At 59.4% G+C, this 24956-nt stretch overlaps 1 protein-coding gene across 2 annotated transcripts; it reads right to left on the bottom strand.

The window, feature by feature from the left end:
- Positions 1-645: 645 nt before the first annotated feature.
- On the bottom strand, positions 646-20551 carry TFAP2E (transcription factor AP-2 epsilon). 2 transcript variants are annotated; one of them, XM_086765246.1, is made up of 8 exons: positions 20525-20551; positions 19996-20442; positions 19693-19744; positions 7173-7391; positions 4490-4718; positions 4108-4226; positions 1309-1450; positions 646-934 (listed from the first exon to the last, which is right to left on the bottom strand). In XM_086765246.1, the coding sequence occupies exons 1-8, from the start codon at positions 20549-20551 to the stop codon at positions 646-648; spliced, it is 1524 nt and encodes a 507-aa protein (XP_086621372.1). The 2 variants fall into 2 exon arrangements, with proteins under 2 accessions (XP_086621372.1, XP_086621373.1); XM_086765247.1 differs by lacking the exon at positions 7173-7391.
- Between the last annotated feature and the right edge of the window lie 4405 nt (positions 20552-24956).

Below are 24956 nucleotides of genomic sequence, written 5' to 3'. Positions count from 1 at the left end.
GTCGGCTGTGCGGCCGTACAGCTCGGGGCTCCTCAGCCCCGGGGAAAAATCCGCCTTGAGTCTCAGTTTGGAAACTGTAAACGAAGTCTGAAGCTGCTTTCAATCCAAAGCAGCTCCACTGGCGGTAGGAGTGGGCTGTAGGTGGGGAAAGAGGAAGGTTTCCTGCGTGTTTGCTGTCAAAACCAGCTGGTAAATCCCAGTACAGCCAGCGGTCCAGCCCCCTGCCCTCCGCTGCTCGCGCCTCTGGTTCCTGCATTGATGAGGCTTCTGCTCGCTCTTCTCAGTTTTTCAGTGGGAACAAATTCCTGGGGCGTGTCAGGATTTCGCTGTGGGTTTTTAAAAGAACAAAACAAAATAAAATTGCACATGACTTGGCTTCCTGCATCCACGATTTTTAAAAAAAAAAAAAAGGCAAAAGCCATTAACCTGGCTCATTTTCTCAATCTCTCTATGTCCATTAGAGTTGTTTTGTTTTCTGCTTAAATTCCTTAAATCTTTTTTTTCTCTTTTCTTCGTCTGCTTTACGAGTTTCATCCCAAGTTCAAATGTAGCACTTCAGAAAACAGTGCACTGGGTCCGTTTGCCCCCCCAGTGCTGCTTGTGACTGGGAAAGCTCCCGCCGGGGCGAGGGAGGGGGACGGCCCGTTATTTCCGATGCTTCACTTCTTTTTCTGACGCTTTGGAGTCTGCGGCCGTGTGCCCGTTCCCTGTGCTGTTCATGAACATTTTATCCAGCCCCTTGAGGGACTCCACCAGGTAGTTCTGGAAGGCCGTGAGCGCGGCGCAGATGGCCGGGCCCCCGAAGCCGTGGGTTATCAAGCTGAAATGAGTCAAACAGCTCTGGACGCCGGGCTCCAGGATGAGCGAGGGGCGGCTGTTCCCCAGCGGTGAGCGGTCCTGGGCTATCAAGTCTGCAAACTCTTTACAAATTTGCCTGAAAGAGAAAGGGTGGCGTTACCGTAAATGCCGTTGGAACGCCGCAGGGACACGGGTGTGTTTGGGGGCTCTTTTCCTGGGGCAGCACCCCAGGAGCTGCCTCCCCTCTGGGAGTTTTCGGCTCCAGGCTGGGGAAAGCCCCTGGGTGCCGAGTTGGAGGTGGTGCAGCTCGAAGGGGGCCGTGCGGCAGCGCCGAAATGCTCCCTGGGGTCAGGGTGACCTCTCCCGTGTAGGAGCGAGCCCTTTGATCCATCCAAACTATTCACCTCACTGCACACCTTCCCGACTCACGTGCAGCGTATGAGACCATCTCCTCCCCGCAGGAGGGTCAGCTTTTGGGGCTGTTGCTGCCTCGTTGCCGCCTGTACTCACTTGGTAGCCAGCAGCATGTTTTTCCTGGTGTGGAGCTCCGTGGGGTCGGAGTGCTGTCGGCACAGGTACTCGGCCGCCGCCTTGGCTGGGAACTCCGTTTCGCAGACGTACCCGAAATCCCGAGCCAGGTGAACGGCTTCCCCTGCGAGCAGGACAGACTATGAGTTTCTCACACTCATCTGTAGGACAATTAGTCCCCGTGGGTGCAAAGGAACCATCGCCGGCTCTAACAGAAGCTGGTTCCTCCCTTCGCTAGCTTCTAAAAAACCACCAAGCCGGTGCTGGCGTCGCAGCGGGACGAGGTGGCTCTTGGGCTGCTCCTCCAGAAGGAAGAGCGGCAGAGGCATTTCTCACTCGGGCACTGCCCTTGCTGCATCTTTCCCTCCCCACTTCTTCCAAAATTTCCCGCTTGGCCTCTCCGCTTTGAGCAGAGATTTAAACAAGGGGCTGGAGGGCGGAAAAGTGACCTTAGCCCCATGACCACGAGACAAAAGGGGGATGTGAGAAACGGGCAGAAGGACGGGGTTTACATCCTCCCGCAGCGAGCGGGGCCCTCGGGCCGGCCGTGCGGGCAGCGTATCCATCACCCCGTGGAAATGCCCACCCACTGACGGGATTGATCCATCTCCAGGCGTCCCCGTGGAAATAATCGGAGCTGATGGCAATTGATCATGCCCCACACCCCAAATCCCGGTCAGGCAGGCAGAGCTAATTTGACTGGCCCCCCCGCTGCTCACACGTATGAGGCCATCCATCCTAACGGCATTAACCTAGATCCCGGCACGGCCTCCCAGCTCCCGGAGCGCGGTCCGTGAAGCCATGTTATGGGGAAGGTGTCCGTGCTTCCCGTACGACTGCAACGCTTATCCTGCTCCTCCAAAGACGGAGCAAGTGAGGTACACCTAGAGAATTGGCCCTGCAGCTGTTTGTACGTTAAAAAAACAACCAGAAAGTAACGGCTGCTGAAAACCAGTTCTTGTGACAGTAAAAAAGAGCTGTGTGAGCTCCCGGTGAGAGCCAAGGCTGGAGCCAGGGTTTGTTTCCTCCGTGAGTCTGTGAGTGGCTACGTGGCTGAGCGTTTCGAAGGCAGCGTGGATGCTGGCTCGGAGGGGTTTCAGCAGACGCGGGTTCAGCTTTTGTGAGTGGTGTCAGGGCTCAGGAGAGCGCGCGGGGGGCAGGAGCCCCCGGCAGGCAGGGCGGCCCCGGGAGCCTCTCCGAACCCGCACCTCTTTCTGAGAGCTTCGGGCTGTTTCGGAAACTGAACTCCAGCCCTGCCGCTCGCCTGGGTCGGTGCTGGAGCTGCTCCCACGGAGCAGGTGCCCGAGAGAGGGCAAGCACTGGGTGCGCGTGGGACGGGCTCCCAAAGGAGCCTTTCCACCCTCGGGGTGCTCCCTGCCTTCCCGGCACCCGCTCTCCCCCAGCCGTACGAGTGGCTCTGGGTCAGTGTATAAAAAGTACATCATTAGTGCTCAAAAACCCACCCAGGATTTTTTTTTTAAATGAAGAGGCGTTGGGAAGGCAGAGGGGAGAAAACAAGTTCAACCAATTCAGCAAATGTCCAGGAAAGAGGGTGCCTGGGGCAGAGGGCACAAGCCCGTTTCTGCATGCTGAGTAACGACAACGTAACAGCACCTTCCTCTGCGTGAGGCGTCTCCAGTACCACCACACTTACGCACAGGAGGAAATAACATCCAGCGAGCGCGCGTGGCACCACGCTCTTATTTACTACGAGCTGGCAAGCAGTAACCAAAACATCAGCAGCCACCTGAAATCGAAACGGACATTTCTTCCTTCCTTTCTTTCTTCCCTTCTTTTCTTTCTTTTCTTTTCATGGAAATCAGCCTTTCATTCAGCACGAACCAACTGCCCTCAGTAACAACCTCCGCCTAATGAAGCGGGTCATTTAATTTGCTGGCAACAATGGAGATGATTTTCTATTCAGAAACTGCAGGCAGCTGCCTCCAGCACGCCGGGCGCAAGCACAATGGATTCCAAAGCTCGAAGGGAGTCGGAGCTGTCGCTGCGTTTGTTGGCGCCCCTTTCTCCCAAGATGCGGCAGCGACCTCATCGTTTCCACAGCGCGAGAAGTGGGAGGGGAGCAGATACAGCAGTGGCTTCACGCAGGGGCACCTGACGCAGGAGGGCGGGTCGCCGAGGCCGTGCCACGTTTTCCGCCGTTACCCCTTCACGCCGTGCTCCGAACGGCCGCCACGACCTCTACCTCCACCTGCAAGAGCTCGGAGCTGCGCGGCGTCTCCTCCGTGTCTCGCCGGACCACGTTGTCCCGGCGGAGGAGGGCAGGACTCGGACACGGGCCGCCTCCTTCTCGCGGGAGACGAGGATCGGACCCGCGCGTGGGGACGGAACGGGGCGACGCTGCCCGAGGGCGGCACAGCCCGCAGCGCCCCAGTCGCGTGGGTGCACAGCCCCGCGGAGGAGCTGCTACAGCCCTGGCAGCTTTAGTCAAGCTTTTTTTTGTGTTTGGTTTCTGATTGAGCGCTGTTAGGAGGAGTTCACAGAAGTGAACGTACGCTCGGATGTAGCCGAGAGGAAGCGCGCAGCCCCGGTCAGGCTGCGGGCGCCTTTCCCCCATGGGCTGCGACCGGTCCGAGAGAAATATCTGAGTTTGGGAAGGCAGCCGTGCCTGAATCACGTGGACACTTACACGGGGCCATTTCAGCCGCAGCCAGCGCTGACCACGGCATACATTAAGCGTTCTCGTTTGTGGAAAGCTGCAAATGAGGGGAATTGGAAGTTTCCGCACTCCCGTCCTCCGCGGGCGCGGAGAGCGACTCTTACCTTCCACGAGGGACGTCAGCAGGGTGACGTTGGCAGCTTTGCGCCTTCCTGCAGGGAGATTTAGTCCGATTTTCTCTAACCTTTCCCTCAAACACCGGCCGCCGTTTTTTGATTTTGCTCTGAAAAAAGAAAACAAGGAGCAGAAAAAAAATTATAATGTTAAAGTAACTATAACTAATCACAGCTTAAGCTTTTAGGTTTGAAGGGAAAGAAGACAAAGCAAGAAAAAAGCCATTCCCCAATATTCCACACCCCAGAATTTCCCGTCTCCGTCAACCTGAGGGGCAAGAGCTGGTGCCGAACACAAAGCTTGTTCGGCGTCACCCCCTGCATTTCTGCCCTGCGTCCTCGGGCTGTCCCGGGGCTCTTAGGAGCAGCGTACCTGCGGAGGACTCCTCCGAGGAGAGAGGCGTTGAGACACTCGGGGGGCGAGAGCCTTCTCTGCACCTCCCCGACCGTCACCTTGTACTTGGAGGTGGAGCTGAGAAGGGAGAGGCGGCCGGGCACGGAGCAGAAGACCTCGTTGGGATTCGTCACCCCTCCGATCAGGCCGTCCTTGTTCATGGACAGGGTGGAAATGGTGGTGCCGTTGGCCTTCGAGGGGATGGGCACTGGGAGACAAGGGAGGGAGAGAGAAGAGGAGAGGGTGGCTGAGAGACTCCGGAGCCGGGGACGCAGCTCGGTGACTCTCCTGGCAGCTCTCCGGCCCCAGCACCCGTGCGCTGCCCTCCGCGGGCGCCAGCGTGGCCGGCTGGGGTATCTCACTCCGTTTCCCATTTCCCTCAAGAAAAGAAGAGAGGTGGGGTGATGGAACTAAACTAAAAAAGAAAACAAAAAATATGGAAGAAGCCTGGACTCTGCTCTCGCCTGCTTTCCCACGCCGCCCGGCCCTGCTGTAATTAACCCCACGATTTGGGGTTGGTCTCCTGGAAGGCTGAGGGCTGCCCGCAGCATCTCCGTCTGGACCTGCGACCGGCTTCCCCTCCCTGTCTGCCCCGGGCACCCGCAGAGGTTCGGTGGCAGGGCGAAGCGCTGGCTCGGCGCGCCGGCGCGGGGGCCGCTCCTCTCCCGGCTTGGGGACGGGATGGCAGCTGCAGCCCAGCTCCGTCCCACCGGACAGGATTGGCGGGGCTGAGCCTCCACCTCCACACCCTCCGTAAACCCGGGACACGCTGGCGGGCCGAGGGCCGTGTCTGCCAGCGTGCGCCCACAGGAACCAGTGGAAAGAGTTTCCTTGACTTCAGCTTTGGGATTAGCCCCACAACAAGCTGCAGCCCTAAACTGCCACCATACCAGGCTTAAAGGAAGCTTGAGAAGATGGTAATTAATCCAGCACAGACTTCCTTTTACTTAACGGGCAGAAGCCCGTTAACACAAGAGGTTGGATGATGGTGGTGGTGAGCGCGGCACCGCACCGGGCCCACGGCATCGTCGCACTGGGGCGAAGCGGGCACGGTTTTCCCGTACGTCATTCCAGTAAGAGACGTTCTTAGAAGCCATAAAGCTTTATGGGTTAAAACCGGGGCTGAAACTTGTGCCAGGTCTCTTTGGCTTTTACGTTCTGAAATTAACAATCAGTTCAGCTCTGGAAAAAAAAGCAGGTTTTGAAGGAATCCAGGGAGGACCGCAAACGCCATCGCTCCGCATCATCGCGGCCCTGGCGTTCTTCGTGGTTCCTCGGTAACCACTGTTCCACAGCCACGTTCGGATGGTTCCCGCAGGTAACGCGGCAACCACTACCGGGGCGAGAGGCAGGCTTTGTAAAGGAGAGACACACGCCCAAAATGGAACAGAAAATTAACCGGGGAGGGGACATCGGCTGGAGCCGTCAGGGGTGCTTACAGTCAGCGTGTTGTAAACAGAGCTCAACAACTTGTTGGTCTGCCAATAAAAAAGTCTGAGGAAAAAAAAATGGGTTTAGACTAAGAGATGAGTGGAAAGGAGCTGAGGAGACCAAGTTTCCTCTCAGCGTGAAAGCTGGACAAAGCCAGGGGAGCGGCGGGCGAGGTGCACCCACGGTGCTGGCGGCAGGTGCGGTGTTTGCCGTGCTGGGGGCCGTTCAGGGAAGAACAACTACGGGAACGTCACCACGGGACGTAGGAAACCAGAGCTATTTCCAGGAAGCAGCAGCTTCAAAGCTTTCTTCCCCAGCCCAGAACAGGTTATATCTGTCTCTAGGGAACACCCTAAAACACAAAGTTTCACAGAGACCCGTGCGTTGCCGCCGAGGCATGTGTGGCGGCAGGGCCAGGGACCAGCGGATGGGGGTTCTGCTGCAGCAAGGGTCCCCAAACCCAACCCCCCTGCGGAGCTGGCGTTCCTTGCAGCATCAAACGCTCTGTCTGTCCACGAAGAGCTCCGCGTGATTTACCTCCTCGCGTATTCGTGCGTGCCTGAAATCATGCGGTGGCGTGCGTGCGAGCCGCGTGCATGGCTGGGGCCCGGCATACGCACGGGGGGCTGAACGGCCATGCGGGAGAGAGGGGGATCGTGCCCCACGGCACGTGTCCGTGCGACGTGGCGCCTGGGGAGGGGGCGAACCCAGCAGGGCAGGGTGGTGGGGAGGCGCGGTGGGATGCTGATGGCATGGAGACACCACGATGCTTTTGAAACGCGTCGTGGCGTTTTTAGGAACGATGCTACTGTCGGGAACGAACCCCCTGGAGAGCTGGAGCCCAGAGCCCACCCCTGCGAAGGGTCCGGGCAGCCCGGCTGCGCGCCGCCAGCAAACCGTGCTGGCCCAGCGCCCGTCACGGAGCGTGAACACGGGCATCGCTCTTCTGCCTGGAGGCCGGAGCCCCGCCACGCTCGGCACGTGCAGGCGTGGGACGGGGCCGCCCGCGGCGCGGGGCGCTGGCACCCTCAGCAGCCGGGCGCGCGGAGGGAGGGAGGGAGCGGGCGGCCGGCCCGGCATCACGCAGAGGTTAGCGGCAGCGCTGGAAACTGGGCCGGTCTCTGGAGCCCTGTAACAGTGCTTCAGCCGTTAGACAGCGTTGCCTCAACACAACAAGGATAAACACAGCCACGTTCGCCATTAATTATTAATTATTGTTATTTGGCCTCACCTGCTGCTGTTTGCCTGGTCTGATCTGCAGCTTGTTTGCCCATAAACATGCTGCAGGAGGGAGACAAGCTACCGTTAAAGCCTGACAGCTTTGTTTCCTTGGCTTTGGGGGAACCAAAATTGTCTCTCGTCATCTGAGTAAACCAAAAGTCCCCCTCGATCTTCAGCTGCTGCTTTCCCGTTCCCGCAAGCAGCAGGTGATCGGAGCACCTGAGCCAGCCTGCAGACAAGAAGGAAGCATGAGACCGGTGCGGGTCGGCGCGGCGCGCGGCCGACAGCCCAACGCCCCGGCGCGCGAGCACGCCGACCCCCTGTGTCCGCGGCGGGCGGGAGCTGCCGGCCCCTTCCAAACCAAGCCGGGCGCATGCGGGCGCCTGGCCCCGCCGGGAGACACGTGCCGCTGCGCACGGCGAGGGTTCGCCCGGGCTATGGGGCAGAGAACTGAACCGCTGGGGCGGTGACGGGGTTTTCACGGGCGCCGGACGGCCGCGACGTGGGTGGGAGGCACTGGGTGCCGAGTGGAGGAGCGGCTGGACGCAGCATGGACCTGAGCCCACTCCCACCCGTGACCGTCGAGGACGGGGTTCCCAGCAGAAACACGCCCCAGAGACGCTCATTCACACCGCGACGGACCGACACATGACACAGGCTGACAAGGAAAGGGTCAGGCGCCGGTGCCCAAACCACCGGTGCCCAGGTGCTCAGCCCCCTCCCTCTGATCACTCACCCTGATGACGAGTGGGACAGGGCTCAGCTGGGGCACCCCACCCGCCCCACCCCACCCGCCCCACCCCACCCCACCCCACCCCAGGGAGCTACAAAGGGCGAGACCCAAGCTGCCGTTCCCTCTGCAGGGCTGTGTTGGAGTAGATTCAGCCAAGGAAAGGGGAAGAAGAGGAGGATGTTAGGCTTTTAGCAACTGCTCAGAAAACTCCTGAGGAGCGTGAGGTTTTTTTTCTCTCGTGCCTTTGTTATCTGCTGTTACTATTTCCTAACCGGCCCTGTATGAGTTCTGCGTGCTGTGTGATGGATGGGCGAGCTGGGCAGCCTGCAGCCATTCCCAAAAGCTGGGACCTGCAGCCGGACCCACTGGTAACTGTGGCCCCCGGCCAGGAGCCTCGTGGCAGAGCCGCGGCTGAACGAGAAGGCGAAGGACCGCGCTGTGCTGCCACCAGACCTCTCCTCAAGCAAGAAATGCTGGGAGCGCGGGGGGCTTTCGAGAAAAGGAGCCGCCACGTGGGTCAGCATCACCTGGGAGATGGGGACAGGGGGAGAGGGACTGGAGCCCTGGGCATGGTCCTGGCAGGGTGAGCTGGCGGAGAGACCGTAGATGTGTCTACATGGGGAGGGGAAAAAATAAAATCTTATCCTGTTCCCTGAAATCCCTCTGTCATTGAGGTTTGGTTGCTTCACTTTGTCCCCCTGAAGTTTGGGGTTTTTTTTTCCTCTCTTTCCTTAGCTGCCAGGTGCTCCTGAGGGGTTTTTTCTCCGTGGGAGGGCTGCTCACTTCAGATCAATCCTGCTCCTTCTAATTCAGCAAATCCAAACGGCCTTGACTGCTGGGGCTGACCCCCAGCTCCTCACACCGAGGCGAGCTCGGCTGCGGATTTCCCAAACCCGAGCCCCGGTGAAGCGTTTTGCCCCGATGAGCCTCCAGTCCCAGGGATGCTGCGGGGTTGTACAGCGCACGGGTCAGAGGGAATGGGTTTGAAAGGGAAAACAAAACTGGTTTTGAAATAAGGTTGTGCTGGCAGACCTCAAACAGCTTCCAGTGTTGCTAATCCCCAGCCCAGGGCTGGTACAGGACCAGTCACTCCAGTCGTTAACTGGTGTCTGTGTGAGCTGGGGAGAACTGAGGCACAGAACAAGTGAGATGATTTACCAAAGATCAGGCGTGTGGGCACGATCCGAATGCGGGCACGATCCGAATGCAGGCACTTCTGCGCCGCGGGAACGCTTCTCGTAAGCGATCGGGGTGTTGCAGCACTCGCTGGCGCTTGGGCGGTAGCTACAGAAAACCGATCGGGCACGGCCCCCGCTTTTGGAACTCTGTCTTTTCAGTGCAGTGAGATATTTGTCACTGCGTCATCTCGTCTCATGATGCTCTTGTATTTTGAAGTTTGGCGCTGAGCGGGGCAGCGTGCCAATGACAGGCGTGCGACAGCGTGCTGACTGCGGGAAGGGGAACCATCCTGGCTTCTGCTGTGTAATGCCACGGGAAGCGTTTCCGTGAGGCCGTGCATCTCGCTGCCGCTTTTAACGTCGCGAGGCAGGCACCGCCTGCGATACGCTACGTCTCTCGTGCATGCAGCGAGCAGCAGGGCTGTGACACCAGCTCCCGCGCGCGTCGCCTGCCCTGGTGCTGTGCCGCAGGTACGCGCGGCTTCATCCTCCCTTCGTGCTCTCGCCTCAGAGATGCCTTCTTTGTGCTGAACCAGCTCTTGTTTGCCTTTCAAACACACCAGGGGTGAAAACCCCCGATTCGGAGAAAGCGAGCGATTTCAATGCAGTTCCTGGTTTCCAACGGCTTTCCTGAGCTGGAGCACGCCCTGCCTGCGCCCCGCTGTCCCTCAGCGTCCCGGGCAGCCCGCAGGCTGGGACGGCTCTGCTTGGGGGATCAGGTTTATAATGTCTACCTGGGAGGGATGCTATGTTACCCGGCTCAAACTTGTCAAGCGATCCCTGGGTGAAAGGCTTCTCCAGGGGAGAAATCCCTGGGTGGTAAACGTCGCCTGAAGGGGTTGGGCTGGCGCCCGCGCACGGTGCCAGTGATGCTCCCCAGAGAGGCGTGGGAAGGCGATGCCCGTGAACGCGAGGTCCCGATACCTCCAGCGATGCCGCGGGAGCGGTGGGATGGCGCAGCCTGGTTTCTGCGAGGGCTTTTCGGGAGACACCGGGCAGCAGGGTGGAAGAGAAGAAACACCTCTGAGCTGATGTCACTCAGTTGTGAATCTCGCTGATGCAGCAAGGAGCCTTGCGCCTTCGCGGTGTCTTGAGATAAAGCACGGAGGTTCTGACACTCTTCTGCTTTGCAGGGGTGGGTCCTTTGGCTTTTAAGTTCCAGGCACAAAGAAGGAGCAGAAGCAACACGTTCTTCAAAGGCTTTTACCCAGGGAGCTAGAAAGCCTCACAGAATTTCCTGCTTTTCCTCAAGGAGTTTTGCAGGGACCCGTCAGCAGCCCCGTGCCTCCGCTGCCATCTGGGGTGACGACGCTCTGTCCCCGAGCCCCTGCGCTGCAGCCTCGCTCCCTCTCCTTCCCTGTCTGTGTTCACAGGCGTTTGTGTCTGAAATTACCACCGTGACTCCCGAAAACGGCCACTCTGACACAAAAAGTGGTGCCCGTGCCCAGGGCTGGCTGCGTGCCTTCTGGCTTTTCTAAGGGAAAGGAGATTTTTCCCAAGAAAAAGAGAAAGATGGAGTGCTGACTCATTTCCTTATACCTGCTTCCAAAATGATTTGTAAGCAGGAAAATTTGTGGTATTTGGACATGGAACCGCTTATCCTGGTGTTACTTGTCCAGCTCCGTTTCCAGCCGGAGCTCAGGGGGCTGCAAGGGGAAAAACAAGCCCAGCGGGAGCGTACGGATCGCTGCCCCTCTTACCAGCCTGTTTTCTTCCCTCCTTCGATAGGTTACAGGTAAATCCTCTTCCTCAGCAGCACCGAATCCCTGGATATCAGAGCTTTTGTTGCAACATCCCTTTCAAAAGTGGGAGTGCGCTGCAGCTCAGACGGCGTTTGAAGGAGGTACCGGTTCATCCTCCCGGGAGCCCACCTGGCACAGAGCAACCTCTTCTTTTCAGGCACAGCGCTGTCTCCAGCCACCCCAAAAGGCTCTCAGCCCCCAGCCCCTCACTGGGGCCATGCACTGGTCAGTTCGGCCTCATTGGGCATCACTGCAGATTCGGGGCAGCAAAAAAAAAAAACCTGTGGGAGGCTCATGCCGTGTTGCCCCGGGAAGGGGACCCCCGCACCCTGCAAAACTCTTCCAGCTGCTTCTCGCCACAGCTGCTGCGGTTTGCTTACGCGGTGTTGTGGGTCTGGGGACGGCAGCCCTGAGCCCCCTGTCTCGGCTCCCTGCAGCCATGGGGGGGGTCCCTGCGGCTCGGCGGCGGTGGGAAGCTCTGGTGATGGGCGCTCGCGTGTCGCCCCGGCGGAAGGTGAGGGATTACTGCTGCCTTTCAGGAAGAGCTTTCAGTGAGCTAACCTAACCTTCGTTTGAATGTCTGTGATATAATTTATAGGATGGATACAGATACAAAGCGGTAGCTGCGCGTGGGCGTGAGCTGGAGGCAGCTGCTCCTGCCACCCCTCGAAAAGCCGTTCCTCACCGGGGAGCTGCTGCCGGGTTCGGCTGCTTCCGTTTCCCGGTGTTTCAGCAGAGAGGTATTTATGGACGGGCCGGGGAAGGAGGTCGGTGCCATCAGCTGTATTTCAAACCCCAGTCTGTAATTATCCCTTCTTCCCGGAGGGGGTTATACAGGTATTTTCTTTATCTTGAATGCACAACCTGAACCGAGTCCCCGTGTCAAAGAGCCTCTCTAGGAAACGCTGTAATCTCCTTGAAGGCCTTTTCAAATGGAAGGATGGAAAGAATCTTGTGGGTTTTATCTCTGGGCTTTCCAGATTGCCAAGTCCTGATAGGGAAATGGATCTCGGACCCTCGGAAGAGGAGAGGGAGCAGGGACACAACTCAGCAGCCGAACTATTCCCATGAGAAAGCTCATCAGGAGCGGTCCCATGCCTATGCAAAGCTCCCGTACTTAACATTTTGTTTCCAATGCAAATCAATACATTAGGTTACCAACTAAATGTGAAGGTGCCATGTGATACGGATTGCATTTTTATCTTTCTGTGCCTCTGTTTTACCCAGCGAAGCGTGGCCACGTGTCATGGCTCCTGGGGAGCTCTGGGCCGGATCGATGGGGCGGGAAGGTTCAGCCTCCCTGAGGGCGGCAGACGCGACGTCCCAGTTAAGGACGGTACCTGTGTAGTACGTTGTGCCTCGATAGGAATGGCCAATCGATGCAACAACAAAATTTCCTCTGCAAAAGCACCCCAAGCTCCTTCAGGAGTGGGAAGGGGATTAGTAAGTGGCTTGCAATTAATAACTTCAGCTAATGCATTTCCCTGCTTCACCGTTTAGGAGTGGCTCTGCCTCAAAATGCGCTGCTTGCTCAGAATATTTTGTGAATTCTTTGGGAACTGCTCACAAACAGTTTGCTGTGAGTTCCCACGCATTTTCCTGCTGTATTTCATTTTATGGATCGGGCCGTGCTGCCTGGGGAGCCTCCGGCGCAGTGGCCGGAGCAGCAGCCTCAGGAATACCCCGCCGGAAAGCAGCAGTACCAGTGGTTACGACATCCTCCAAACGAGTGAAACCTGCGTGCCCAGACCTTCAGGGAACAAATGGAAAAGGATTTGGGTTCTGCAAGTATTTACTGCACGTGGGTTTTGCCCTCATGCAGCAGAGCCCCCGTCCCCTCCCCTAATGCTGCACTTGTTCCCTTTACGACTTCCTTTGAAAAGTTGGTTTGGTGCAGTTATTGATTATTTCACTGCCCTGACTCAGTGATTTTTAATCTGTAGCTAAGTCCGTTCACATCTGTGTTTAAAAAAAAAAAAATAATTTACATTTCAGTTCAATTTAAACTGCTCCAGATGGATCCAAGCAGCTCCATCTCCCCTCGTACGGCATACGTGCTTTTGAGGAAAGGGAAGGTGAGAAACTGAATCCAGAGGCTGGAGAGCCCTGAGATCTGAACCCGAGGAACCGGGAACCTGTGCTGCTCCGTGCTGACACCAAGGCAGCGTTCCCATCAGCGTCACCCCAGCCCGGTCCAACTGTGCTGCGTGGCAGCGAGCGCTCCCAGCCTCACGCGCACCCCTCCGCTCTGCCCCGTGGCGTTAACCATCGCAGGTTTATTCAGTTACCAGCACAAACTCCCATTACGTCTTGGCAGCCAGTCTATGGGATCTTTATGCGTTTAAACAGCGTAATCCATTTTACAGTGACATGCTTGAGAGGTTTTCCCTGTGTTCCCTACAGAAGCGCCTGAATTTGTGCGGCTCGGCTCTGCGTAATCTGGGAAGGCAGAACAAAGGTGCAGCGTCTTCCGCGAGCGGCAGCGGATCCCGCGTAAGCCACGGTAACGTTGCTATCAATTTGTTAAAGTGCATTCAGATTATTGAGGGGCAAAAGACCCTTCAGCAAAGATTAGACGTGAAGAATAAAGGGGAAAATACTTCTCTTCACACGGAACACGCTGCCAATCCGCAGAGGGTGCGGGAGGGTTTCGATGGGAGCCTCAGACCGCAGCCCTGTGAATCCGTCGGCTCGCTTGCCTGGGGATCGCTCTGGGGAGAGGCACCGCTCGCCCACTGTCACAGCAAATGCACTTTTATTTCTCCTTGCTTGGAAGATGCCCTGGGTTCCCAGCGCCTGCGCATTGGCAGGATGTCTGGCAAAGCGCCGTGCCCCAGCCAGGACGCGCGTCCCGGGGCAGGCGCTGGGAAACCCCTCTGCCACAGCCAGGCCCCACCGCGGTGCCAGGGAGGAGCTGCGGGCACGGAGCAATGTCCGTGTCTTCCCACAGGGAAAGCTCCAACCAGCCACAGAAACAGCCTGGGAGAAGCCAGCCGGCTGCACGGGAGCGTGCGAGCGGCTGGCGCTGCTCTCGCAGTGCCCACAAACCCTCTGATGTTTCTTCAACAACTGGCCCCGTCTCTCGCTCACTTGGGTCTTGTGCTCGAAGCAACGCTAAATGCCCTTGGTCAGACCCTCTGCTCGCACCCCACCAGCCCCAGGACCGCGACCGCGCTTCCCCCGCTGCGTGGGGCCATCTCAGGGCTCCCCGGGAGCACACCATCCCCACGCAGCCGCCGTGCTCCCTGGGACCAGTCTGACCAGTCCCGAGGGAACAGGGCCTGACCCGGTCCCTCGCTGCCTGGCGCCTCGGCCCTTGGGTGACTGATGCCAGATAAATGCCTGAGATAGAGGGTGGGGAGACACGGCCTGGCTGGAATCTCAAGCATGTGCCGCAGATGCTGCAGAAGCTGCGATGGATTTTTCGGCTGCGAAGGTGAACCTGCTCCCTGCACCCCTTGTCCCACTCCAGAGCCCCTTACTCCCAAGCTGTGGGCGCGCACGGGGTGTTCTGGGAACATTGAAGTGCAATGGGTGCTTTGGGCTCATTTCTGGAAGCCCCTCCTTGCTCCCTCGTACTCCTCCGCTCTTCCCCACCAACCCCCTCTCAAACCGAAGGCGACACCCGGACACGGCGGAGCTGGGCATGCAGCAGCTCCGAGCGCTGCATCCACATTTGCTAATTAGTTTCTCCATTAAGAATTAAAACAAACAAACAAACAGGACAGCAAGAATGAGTAATTCCCTAGGATCACACAGGAAAGGGTGGGATGGGTTAGTGGTTAGGGTGCCAGTCTAGGACTTCAGAGAACCTCGTTTAGGCTCTTCAGATAATTAAGAGAGATTGCAAACAATTTTTTTTTTTTTCCCCAGAGATCACATATCTTGGAATATTACTAAACAGGGAGGAATGGTCTACGTTTTGCAGATTTGGTGTGACCCGGGGCTGGAGGCAGGCAGGATGGCTGGGGACAGCCAGCCCCTGGTGACCCCCTCGCCCACGAGCGCGGATGCCTGCAGCCCTGCCCGCCCCAACAGCAGCGTCTGTGGCAGCTGAGCACCGGCCAACCCAGCGGGCAGCAAAAATAGAAATCGGGGAAACCAGGAAAGAGCCGCTCCAGCGCACCCGCGGTGCCTCGCTGGGCGCTGTCCCATGGCGAAGCCTCACCGCGGGTCCAGCTCCCGCTGTCGATTTGACTCGTGAGCCGCACGCCAAAAAGCAACCCAAGCTGGCTTTTCTGAACCTGCCCTTTAAGAACTGCTCTTTCCTTCTAACGAAGAAAAAACAAAATTCATTTAAAAACATCTAATTAAACAGTAAGTCATGACAAGGTACGTGAAAGTTGGAGATAACGCGTGCCTGGGGGCACCGGGGAGGTTGAGACAAAGCCCAGCGCCTTCACCGGTACCTGCGTGCGCTATCTCACACCAACACACACCTGGCTTCATCCTGCTGCAATTAGAGGACATTAAAAAATATAATTTTAATGGAGGAATGGTGATCTGGATGCAGTTCACAGCAAAAACTTTCTTTTAAGTCTCTCTGTTTGATTAGGAGGTGTTCCTGCATGCACGCATGTGCGCGCGCGGGGGAAGCGCCTGGATCGGGAGGCGCGAGCGTGTTTCGACGAACGCTGCGTCTCGCGGTGTGCGCGAGGGCTTGCCTGCACCTCCCAGCCTTCGCGAGCGCCGCTCGGGCAGCGCAGCCGCCCGTCAAGACCCGGCTTGTCCCCGGCGAGCCCCTGCTCCCAGCCAGGTAAAGCTGCAGAGAGCCGGCAGGGCTCTGCCCTCGGAGCCCTGTGCCCGTCTGGCGTCCGCGCACCTCCGCCCGCGGCCGTGGACAGGCTTAGAACAGCCGTGTCTTCGCAGCCCGGGGTGTTTTATAGGATGACCTCATTTATTACCTCGCTCGTCACAGGAAATGATGTTTATCTAATCTACCATTCTTTCAAGATTTTTTTTTTTTTTTTCTCCCCTGCCACCTCTGTCTTCACGTGGCATTTCTTACAGCTCAATTCCTCCCCACGCCGAAACGAAGGGGAAACAGCACCGCTGCCGCCATGCCGGCACCCTGGTCCCGCTGGCAGCCCCGCACGCGGAGCCCACGGGGGCATTTTTGCAACAAACCCTGGAGCTCGCGCGCGGGGGTGAGTGGATTGAGGGATCTCGGGCTTAATCTCCCTCCTCTGCTGCATTCTTCCGTAGTGACAGCTCCCTCTCGCAATACCTCTAAGCGTGGGCTCGGAGCCCCCGAGGCACAGCTTTCCGTCCGTCCAGCGTCCCGCCACACGGGTCCACCTTCCCGAGCAGAAACGCTAGCCCTGCCACGGCGGAGCGGCTGAAAACCCTCGGATGGAAGTTTACACAAAACCCAAACACAAAGGTGAACGCAACAGCCCCATCCTGCTGCCCCAACGCCAGGCCAGGGTGGCGCTGGGCCCTGGGGCCAGCGCGAGCCCGCACTAGCTGCACCCTGCTCCGTCGGCGCTCCGGGTTGTGCCGCGCTGCAGCCAAAACCGCTCGCCCACCAGCGGGATGCGCAGGCCCCGGCGGCTCTCCCCACTCCCATGGCTCGCAGGGCCCCGGCCCACCGCCAGTGGGACCCCGGGGAAAGAGATTTGTATTTTATTTGCAATTAAAAAGGCTCCAGCAGAAGCCTTTTGCCATGGCAAAGCAATAAAACCCCTCCTTATTTTACGACCGAGCTGCAGGATTTTTTTGCTACCGAGCGCAATGGCGTAACGCTTGATTTCCTCGGCAGAAAATCGCGCTCTGGGCTGAGGGAAGGGCCCACGCCAGGAGCACCGGCTGCTCCGGCCTCGCTGGGTCTCTGACCGTTCATCGGTGGGGTTTCGCGGTGGGACGCGAGTAGCTGTCACGGGGGTTAAAAAAAAAAAAGGGGGCTGCAGCTGAGCAGAGCAGAAAATACCTGTAGCTGCTGTCGCCTAAAGCAGCCAGAGCCCTGGACTAAACTTTTTCAGAGTTGATTTTACTGTTTTCAAGTCAAATATTTTCCTGGTCTTATATAAATATTTGGGAGGAGGGGGGAAAAGAAAAATAAAAGAAAAAAAAAAAGAAAGAAAAGATAAAACCAAAAAGCCCAAATCAAACAAATACAATAACAAAAATGAGTCAGAAAATAATTTCCGAAGCACTTTCGAAAAGGAGGAAGAGCAAACAGCCGTGTATACAAAAATATTAACAGAATCTCTTCTACCCTCCTGGTTTTACCCACGCCTGAGCGCATCCCCGCTTGCCACGCCAGCGCAGCCGGGTGCGAGCGGCGCAGACCCCCGCAGCGACATCAGACCGCTGGGCTTTGCTTACAACGGAAAAGGGGGGGAAAAAAAAGGAAAAAGCAAACCCGCGAGCAGGGACGGTGCATCCCGCACCGGGCAGCGCGAACCCCGCAACCGGGTCATGCGGGGGGGACACGGGCGGTGACAGCCCCTCAGCCCAGTTTGGTGCTGGTTTTGACTGGGGGGTGCCTGCGCTCGGCTGGACCGCGAAGCGCCTGCAAGCCCGGGAGTTAAGAGGTGGATTTCTTGGGGCAGGCGAGTGAATATTTTGTTGAACCGGGACAGCAGCATCTCGGCAACCGACTGGGGAGCGACGGAGCAGCGATTGCCGTCGGGTTTCTGTCCGACGGCCGCACCGGCAGGAACCCGAGGGTTACTCATCCCCAGTGCGGTCATCGGAGATCCCGCGGCGATTTATGACAAAACCGCGCTTTTTAACGTTTCCCCTCGCTCCCCACTTTGGGGGGGGTGGTGGGCGGAAAACCCCGAACAACTCCCCGCCTTCGCCGCCGGCCTGGACACCGCTTGGGATCGGCGTCGGATATTTTTATTTTGGTTTTGTTTGTTTGTTTTTTCGAGGGTTTAATTCACCCCGGCCGCGGGGGCCGGGGCTTCCCCTCGGGCTCAGCCCCGGTGTGGGTCTGGGGGTCGGCTCGGAGAAGGCGGAGCCGGGGGAGTAAGAACGACCCCGTATTATATATTAAAAATAAAATAAAATAAATGAAGCGGGCTGCAAAGTAATTCGCCTGCTCCCCACCGCAGAGCAACCGGCTCCGTTATTTCGGGGACCCGACGGCTCCGGGGGTGACCGGCTGCCCGGGCTGCGGCGGGATCCTGAACCCCCCCGGGCTGCAGCGTCCAGAATTCCCCGATTTTTCTCTGTCTTTGTTGATTTCTCAGTTGCTCCAGCAAACTCGGGGCTTCCAGCTCCCGAGTAGCGGCGGGGACGCGCCGGCAGCATCGCCCTCCGGGATGCGGAATCCGGTTATTCTCCAAAATACGCTTTGCGTCCGTATTCCAAACACGGCAGGGAAAAAAAAAAAAAAATAAAAAAAAAAATAAAAAGAACAAAACAAACACACCCCCCCCCCCAAAAAAAAAAAAAAAAAAAAAAAGAGAAGCGGAGTGGGAAGAGCAAGTGTCCGCAGGGACTGGGCTGCAGATGCCCTGCACCCGAGGGCCCAGCTTTTCTGGGTGATTTTCTTATTTTCAAAGGAGAGACCGGAGGATCGGCAAGCGGATATCTGGCACTAAACAACAACAAATCCTCCCAAAGGCGAGGAAAGCGAAAATTTCGAAGTAATGGCACGTTTTGGGGAAAAAAAAAAAAAAAAACCAAAACAAGAAAAAAAACAACCAACCACCAAAACAGAAAAACCCTAAAACGTACTGGAACTTCAGCCGGCTTCCACACGAATATCCCCATTTTCTGAACGCGCGCCCGGCACCCCTGCCCAGCTCGTCGCAACCGTTTCTCACGGGGGATATTTGCCCAAACGCCTCTCGTGTGTCCTCATTAAAGCTCAAACAACGACGGTCATTAATGCTCCGCGGAGCTGCCGCCCGTAGCGACGCCGTGTCCCTGGAATCGCGATTTTGGTAGAAAAGGGACCGTAACGATCGCTGGTTGGTTTTGTTGGTTTTTTTTTTGGTTTTTTTTTTTTTTTTTCCCCCGGATCAGCGTGGCCGGTGGGCTCCGGCCAAGCCATGGGAACGACCCGTCGGGGCAGGGACCCCCGGACGGTGCCAACGACTCGAACCCTCCCAGTGTCGGCGGGGCTCTGCCGGGGTCGGGGGCAGCCCCCGAGGTGCTCCCGCTGTTTTACCCGGCGGTTCCGCACCGGCAGCCGCGGGGCCGGTTTCCCCAGCTGGAGACCGAGCCACGGAGCAGCAGCTTAACCACCTCCTTTCTCCTACATCATTTTGTTAAACAAAACAAAAAAAAAAAACCCACAGAAAATCGCGGGGAGAAGCCGAGAGCAGCGCTTGAACATTGCACGGAGCCGCGGCCGCACCGGTCGCTCCCGGCCCCGCCGCTCCCTCGGTGAAGTTTTTAATGAGAAAAATATTTTAGGGAGTTGAGCTGCTCTCGCCACGGGCTTTGTTCGGAAGCGGAGGGGCCGTTCAGCAGATCGGGAGGGTCTGCAGTGAATTGGGGAAAGCGGCGGGAGGCAGCGGGGACCGGACGGGTCCCCCGCACGCAGCTCGCACCCGCCGCTCCCAGCACGAAATCCCGTTCCTGGAGTCTCCGTAGCCCCGGGATGCTTCCCGGGCCGGGGGGGTACGGCTGCCCGGGGATCTCCGGGATGCTCCCCCGGCCCCAAGCACCGGCAGCACCGGTTCCAACGGACGCGCCTCTCGTTAAACGCATCGTTTCCCCCCGGTACGAGCCCGCTCCGCGCGCGGGGCGAGCCCCCGGGGGTCCCCGGTAGCCGGGGGTGGGAGGACGCGCAGGGATCCCTCGCTTTCGTTTCAGCCCCGACGGGAGGGGAGCGGCCCCGCGGGGGGGAATCAAATCCCGACGCGGGGGAGCCCCGAGGGCAGGAGAGGGGCCCGGGGCCCGGTGCCGCGTTCTTACCTTTCTTGATCACGGACTGATCGAGCAAGTTCATCCCACCGTCCTCCACGGCCTGAAACAACCGGGGAAAAAAACACCCGTCAGCCGGCGGCTGCCGCGGCCGACGGGCACCGGTGGGGGGACAGCGCGGCCAGCAGGGATGGCTGGGACACGGACGAGCCCCGGTAACGGAGCTACCGGCCCGGCTGCCCTCCTTGCCCGGGGGTACGGACGCCGAGGGGCCCGACCCATCCCGTCCACCCGTCTCTCCTCCGGGCCTCCCTCCCGGCCTCCCTCCGTGTCCCCCCTCCCTGCCCCTGGTACCTGGATGTCCTCGATGCCGTGGTGGCCGAGGCCGTGGAGGCCCAGCGGGCCGTCGGGGAGGCCGTGCCCGCCGTCGGGTAGCCCGTGGAGCAGGCGGGGGACGGCGGGGTACTCGCGGCGGGGGTCGAGCCCCAGAGCCCGGTGGGTCTGTGAAAGCAGCCCCGCTTCGTCCTGGCGACCCCGCTGCGGGGGCCAGGCGGGCTGCTGGTGCTGGTGCAGCGGGCTGAGGGCCGCGTAGGGGTCCCCGAGGTGCGGGTACCCGGGCTCCTGGCCCTGCGGGTAGGGCAGCGGCGGCTGCGGGTACGGCGGGGGGAAGTAGGGCGGCTGGAAGTCGGCGGCGGGCGTGTGACAGAGCGGCGGGGCCGAGCCGTAGGGAGCCTGGTTGAGCGCGGGCAGCTGCGGCAGACGGGCCCCGGCCGGTGCCCCGGGCAGCCCCTCGGCGCGGTCCTGCGGCGGCGGAGACAGCGGCGGTGAGGCGGGTGCGGACCCCCGACCGATCCCCCCCCGTCCCGCCCCGTCCCGCACTCACCATGCCCGGGTAGCTGTGCACCAGCATCTGTGCGGGCCCGCGGCGAGCCCCGGGCGGGCCGGGCCCCGGGGGTGCCCCCGCCTCCGCCCCCTCTTATCCCGCCGGAGCGGCGTCTCCCATCGCCCTCCCGCTCCTCTGCGCCGGCCCCGACTCCATGCCACGCCAGTTATAGCGGCGGGGGCGCGCCCGCCGCCACGGGAGCGCGCGTCAGAGCGCAGGGCCGGCTACGCGCCGCCCGCTCCCGTGGGGCCCCGACGGCCGCGACCGCTCCCGTGGGGCCACGACGGCTGCGACGGCCCCGACCGCTCCCGTGCGGCTCCGACCGCTCCCGACACCTCGACGACCCTGACGGCAGCGGAAGGCGGCCGCGGCGGGGGGCACCCACGGCCCCCTCGAGCGCGGCCGGTGCCGCTCCCCGCGCCGTCGGGCGGCCCCGCTCCCCGTGTCGCACGGTACCGCACCCCCAACCTCCCCCTCCTCCTCTGGTGCCACCCCTCGGTCCCCTTGTCCCGGGCCGCGCCGCTCCGAAGCCCCGTCGGGGAGCCCCGAGGACCGGGAGGGCCCGGGGGCGCGGCGATGCTCCGCGGTTTCACTTTATTAGAGGAGCAGGGAGTGGGTGCCCCGGCCGTGAGCACAGCGAGGGCCCCGGCCGCAGCCGCAACCTCCGCCCGACGGCAACAGGAGCAGGGCCCGGGGCCGGTCCTGCCGGGAGAGCCCGGGGCTGCCCTCGGGGCGTTTCCCCTTCCTCCCCGACGGGGAGCGGGGAGGCCCAGCCCAGGCCCGGGGAGAGAGAAAAGGGTCTGGGAGTGCTCCGGGCCGGGGTCCCTGCCCGGGGGCACGGGCGGGAGGGCGGGCGAGAGAGAGCGAGAAAAACCGGGGAGCAACGGCAGGCAGCGCGCCCGCCTCCCGGCCCTCCCCTCCCTCCTCCGGCCCTCCTCCTCCTCTCCATCCCTCTTCCTCCTCCTCCATCCCTCCCTCCCTCCCTCCGTCTGGGCCCTCCCTCCGGGGCAGGGCGAGGCGGGCCCGCAGCACCGGGTCCCTGAGCACCGAACACCGGCGGGGCGAACCGGCCGGACGGGGCGGCCCCGGGGGGCTCAGGGGCGGCGGCCCGGGCAGCGGCACAGAGTGATCCCCATTGACCCCCCCCCCCCCTCCCCACGGTAACACGCCCACGCGGGTGCGGGGATGCACGGGGATGCGCGCCTCGACACCCACTCGCGGGACCCGGACGCCCACGGACAATGGCGCACACTCGCTCGCTCCCCGCTCCCCCTCGGCCCACGGGTGCCGTGGCCGGGCTCCGGGGCTGCCGTTTCCCCCCGCGGGGTCCCCGCGGCCTCACCGTGCCACCCGTGGGGAGCGGGCTGCCCGTCGCTGCGCAGGGGTTTCCACGGGTGGCAGCGCGGCATTTGCGTGCGAGCGGAGAACAAACCCTCCACCCCTGGCCGCGACGTGGGATCGACATTAAAACACAACCCCACATCCCGTTTAATTTAATTCCACTCTTCCCGCCCCGAGCTACAGCTCCCTTCATTTTCATTTTTCCTCTGAATTCCCACAACTCAGACCTCTTTGATTTCCAGGTTTAATTAACAATGCTCATTAAGTGAATTTTTATTCATTTCTTTTAATATTACCCTGCCACCTGTCTTTAGGAGGCAAGGGCTGATCATTTATTCTAATTTATTTCTGTTAAAGATGGCATTTAGGGGAGGAAGGAGGGATGCGAAGGGGTGTAAAGGGCCGAGCTATTCAAATCTCTTCAGCCCCCCTCCAACGCTGCTCAAGGACGCTGCTCCTGAAAGTTCTGGTTTTATTTTCCACCAGATCTGTTTCATTTGCTAGGAAAAATGGGATTGGACACGCTGTATTTTGCAGTTGTGTTCCAGTTTGCTCTTAACGTCCCTTGCTCGTCTCATCCCTATAACGCCGAGTCTTTATCCATCGGAAAGAGGTGAAACTGCACAAAATCCGGGTGGGAAGGATGAGACTGAGCAGAAGAAACCCGCAGCACCCGCAGACAAAGGGAAGGAAAAACAAAAGGCAAAGCTGCCACCACTGCCACCAAACGCGCTGGGCAAACTGGGCTGGTTCTTCCCCAGAAGCCCGGCTCCCATCGACACCTCAGAGAAATGTGGCTGCTCCTGTCACTTCCCACATCCCCTCCCCGGGAATCCGGGCGCAGAAGGAAGCTCCTTGCTATGGGGCTGGAGAGCTGGGCAGGGCTTTGGGAAGAAGGATGGAGCTCCCATGAGGGGTGGGCAGGGACCGGGGCAGCCCCCCGCGCTGCTCAGGCCTCGCACCCCCACCACCCTGCGACATCTCACGGCAAGAAGTTTGTGGAGGGGGCTGTGCTCAGCTCAGCTGTGCTCAGCGTGGCAACCAAATAACAGCCTTAAGAAATATTTAATTTTATTCCCAGTGCTTTTGGGGCAGTGTGAATGAACATGGTAAGAGAACGTCTGCTGTGGCTGGCTTCGGAACGGCATTATGACATTTAGGCGAAACAGAATGTGCATCTGCTCCTCTGGGGCCTCATCCGTCTTGTCCAAGCCACGGCGAGCGATCGTCTTGTTTCTGGATGCTGGAATGCCGCGGTGTTGAAAACGCACTGGGAGATAAAGCACGGTTTGCTCCGGGATCCTGCTCTGTGCTGGGATCTCAAAGCGCTGTGGCAGACACGGGACATTTGGTGATGCCATCATCCACCTTCCTGGCGCTAGGGGACCGATGCTCGCCAACGCCAGCCGCTGCTAGCAGAACCCGCGGTCGGGCTGGCGCGGAGTAGCTGAGGAGGCAGCTCGCAGCCTTCGAAACCACCTTTGATGGGGCACCACCTCCTTCGCGCCAGGCTGAGCCGCCCCAGGCATGCCGGGACCTGCGAACTGGCACGAGCAGAGCCAACGGAGACGCCCCCGTGGCAGGAGGCCTCTACCAGCTCCAGTGCTCTCCCCTCCTGAACATTTTGTGCTCCTTGTTGTCAGAGTCCAGGGGTCCCGGGGGGGTGGGGGAAATCAGCCTTTTAGGGGTGCTCTGTCCGAGAACGTGTTTGGGAAGCGGTGTCCTGGGACAAGGAGCCCTGGCATCTTCTCTGGCATTCAGCCCACTGGCACCCCGGAGCAAGGCTGGTGTGTCACCCCGTCCTCTGTCAGCTCACGGGCAGCCAGGAGGAGCACGTTTCATGCTGTGCAAAGAAATAACTGCATGCCGAGCCATCAGGGTCTCTGGGAGGGTCCCACTTCTCAAGGCACGGATGGTCCATCTCACACCTGGTGGGAATTTCCACCGAAGAGTGGGAGAACGAGGGACAGGTGCTTCTCTCCAGGTACCTGCTGGTGGCCAAACCCCACTGCCCTGCGATGTGGTGAAGGATAAATTGGAGGACTTTGCTGGGTTCTTGGTTTGCTCCCAGGTAGCCTGCTTGGGACTTAAAAGACCAGTAGCTAAAAGTCTCTGGGTCTAGGACTGCTCTGGTCTTGGATGGGGTCCAGACTGGATCTCCAGTGAGGTGTTGTGGAAGCTCCTACCACTGCCCGTAGGGATGAACAACGGCCAAGCCAGCGCTGCGAACCACAGCGAGCCCAGTGCAGCGTTGGGGGAGAGTGGAGAGCGTCCTCCTGCTGATACAGGCGCGTATCTCTCATTAGCACTAATGATAGCCTTTTGTTAATGGGAAGCCCACACCCTTTGTCCAGAGGCTGAAGGGCACATAGGACTGGGAATGGTTGAAGGTAAGCATCTGAGGGTTTGGAAGTTTTCTCTGACAATCTGAAACGCGCTTCTGACTCTTCCAAGGCATTGATGTTTCCGTGGGGTGTAGGGATGAGGTGTTCCTGGCAGGACGGGGAGACTCTCCCAGCCCACGCTCCAGCAGAGTTATGCTCTTTTCCAAGGCCAGGAAGCTCATTTGCTTGTTTGGCTTGCATCGCTTTCTCTTGGTAGCACCTACCTTTGTTCCGACTTGCATTAACACTTCAGGGCCGAGCAGGAAAGATCAGATGCTTTTCCTGAGCAACAGCAGATGCCTCCTCTCTGGTTGTGTAAGGCGTTTGCTTTCACAGAGTGGCGAGCTAAAAATACAGCATAAAAGCAAGAACGCACCCAGACTCAGCCCTCCTCTCAAGGCGGGTCCTCACTTGATTTTCCTTCCATCGCGCGATTCCCCAGCCCCCCCAGCATGAGTTTCGAGGGTAGCCAGGAGAGCCGTCTGTCCCCGGCGAGACTGCTGCTCCCAAAGAGCTCCTCGCCTGACACCTGGTGGAAAAGCCTCCCTGGTCCGGGCTGCAGCCCTATCAGGCAGCTCTGCTCCGGACGGAGTCATCCTCCATCAGACAAGCTCTGGAATATCGCTCCGTCCCGGCTGCTCTTCCTGGGGGTTTCTATGTGTCCAGGCTCATGGGCTGCCAGCCCAGGCGCAACGTGATTTACTTCC

Source organism: Chlamydotis macqueenii, chromosome 22, assembly GCF_036417535.1.
Source record: "Chlamydotis macqueenii isolate bChlMac1 chromosome 22, bChlMac1.mat, whole genome shotgun sequence".
NCBI lineage: Eukaryota > Metazoa > Chordata > Aves > Otidiformes > Otididae > Chlamydotis > Chlamydotis macqueenii.
Note: the sequence above shows the minus strand (reverse complement) of the source record. Positions and strands in the feature narration are given on the sequence as shown.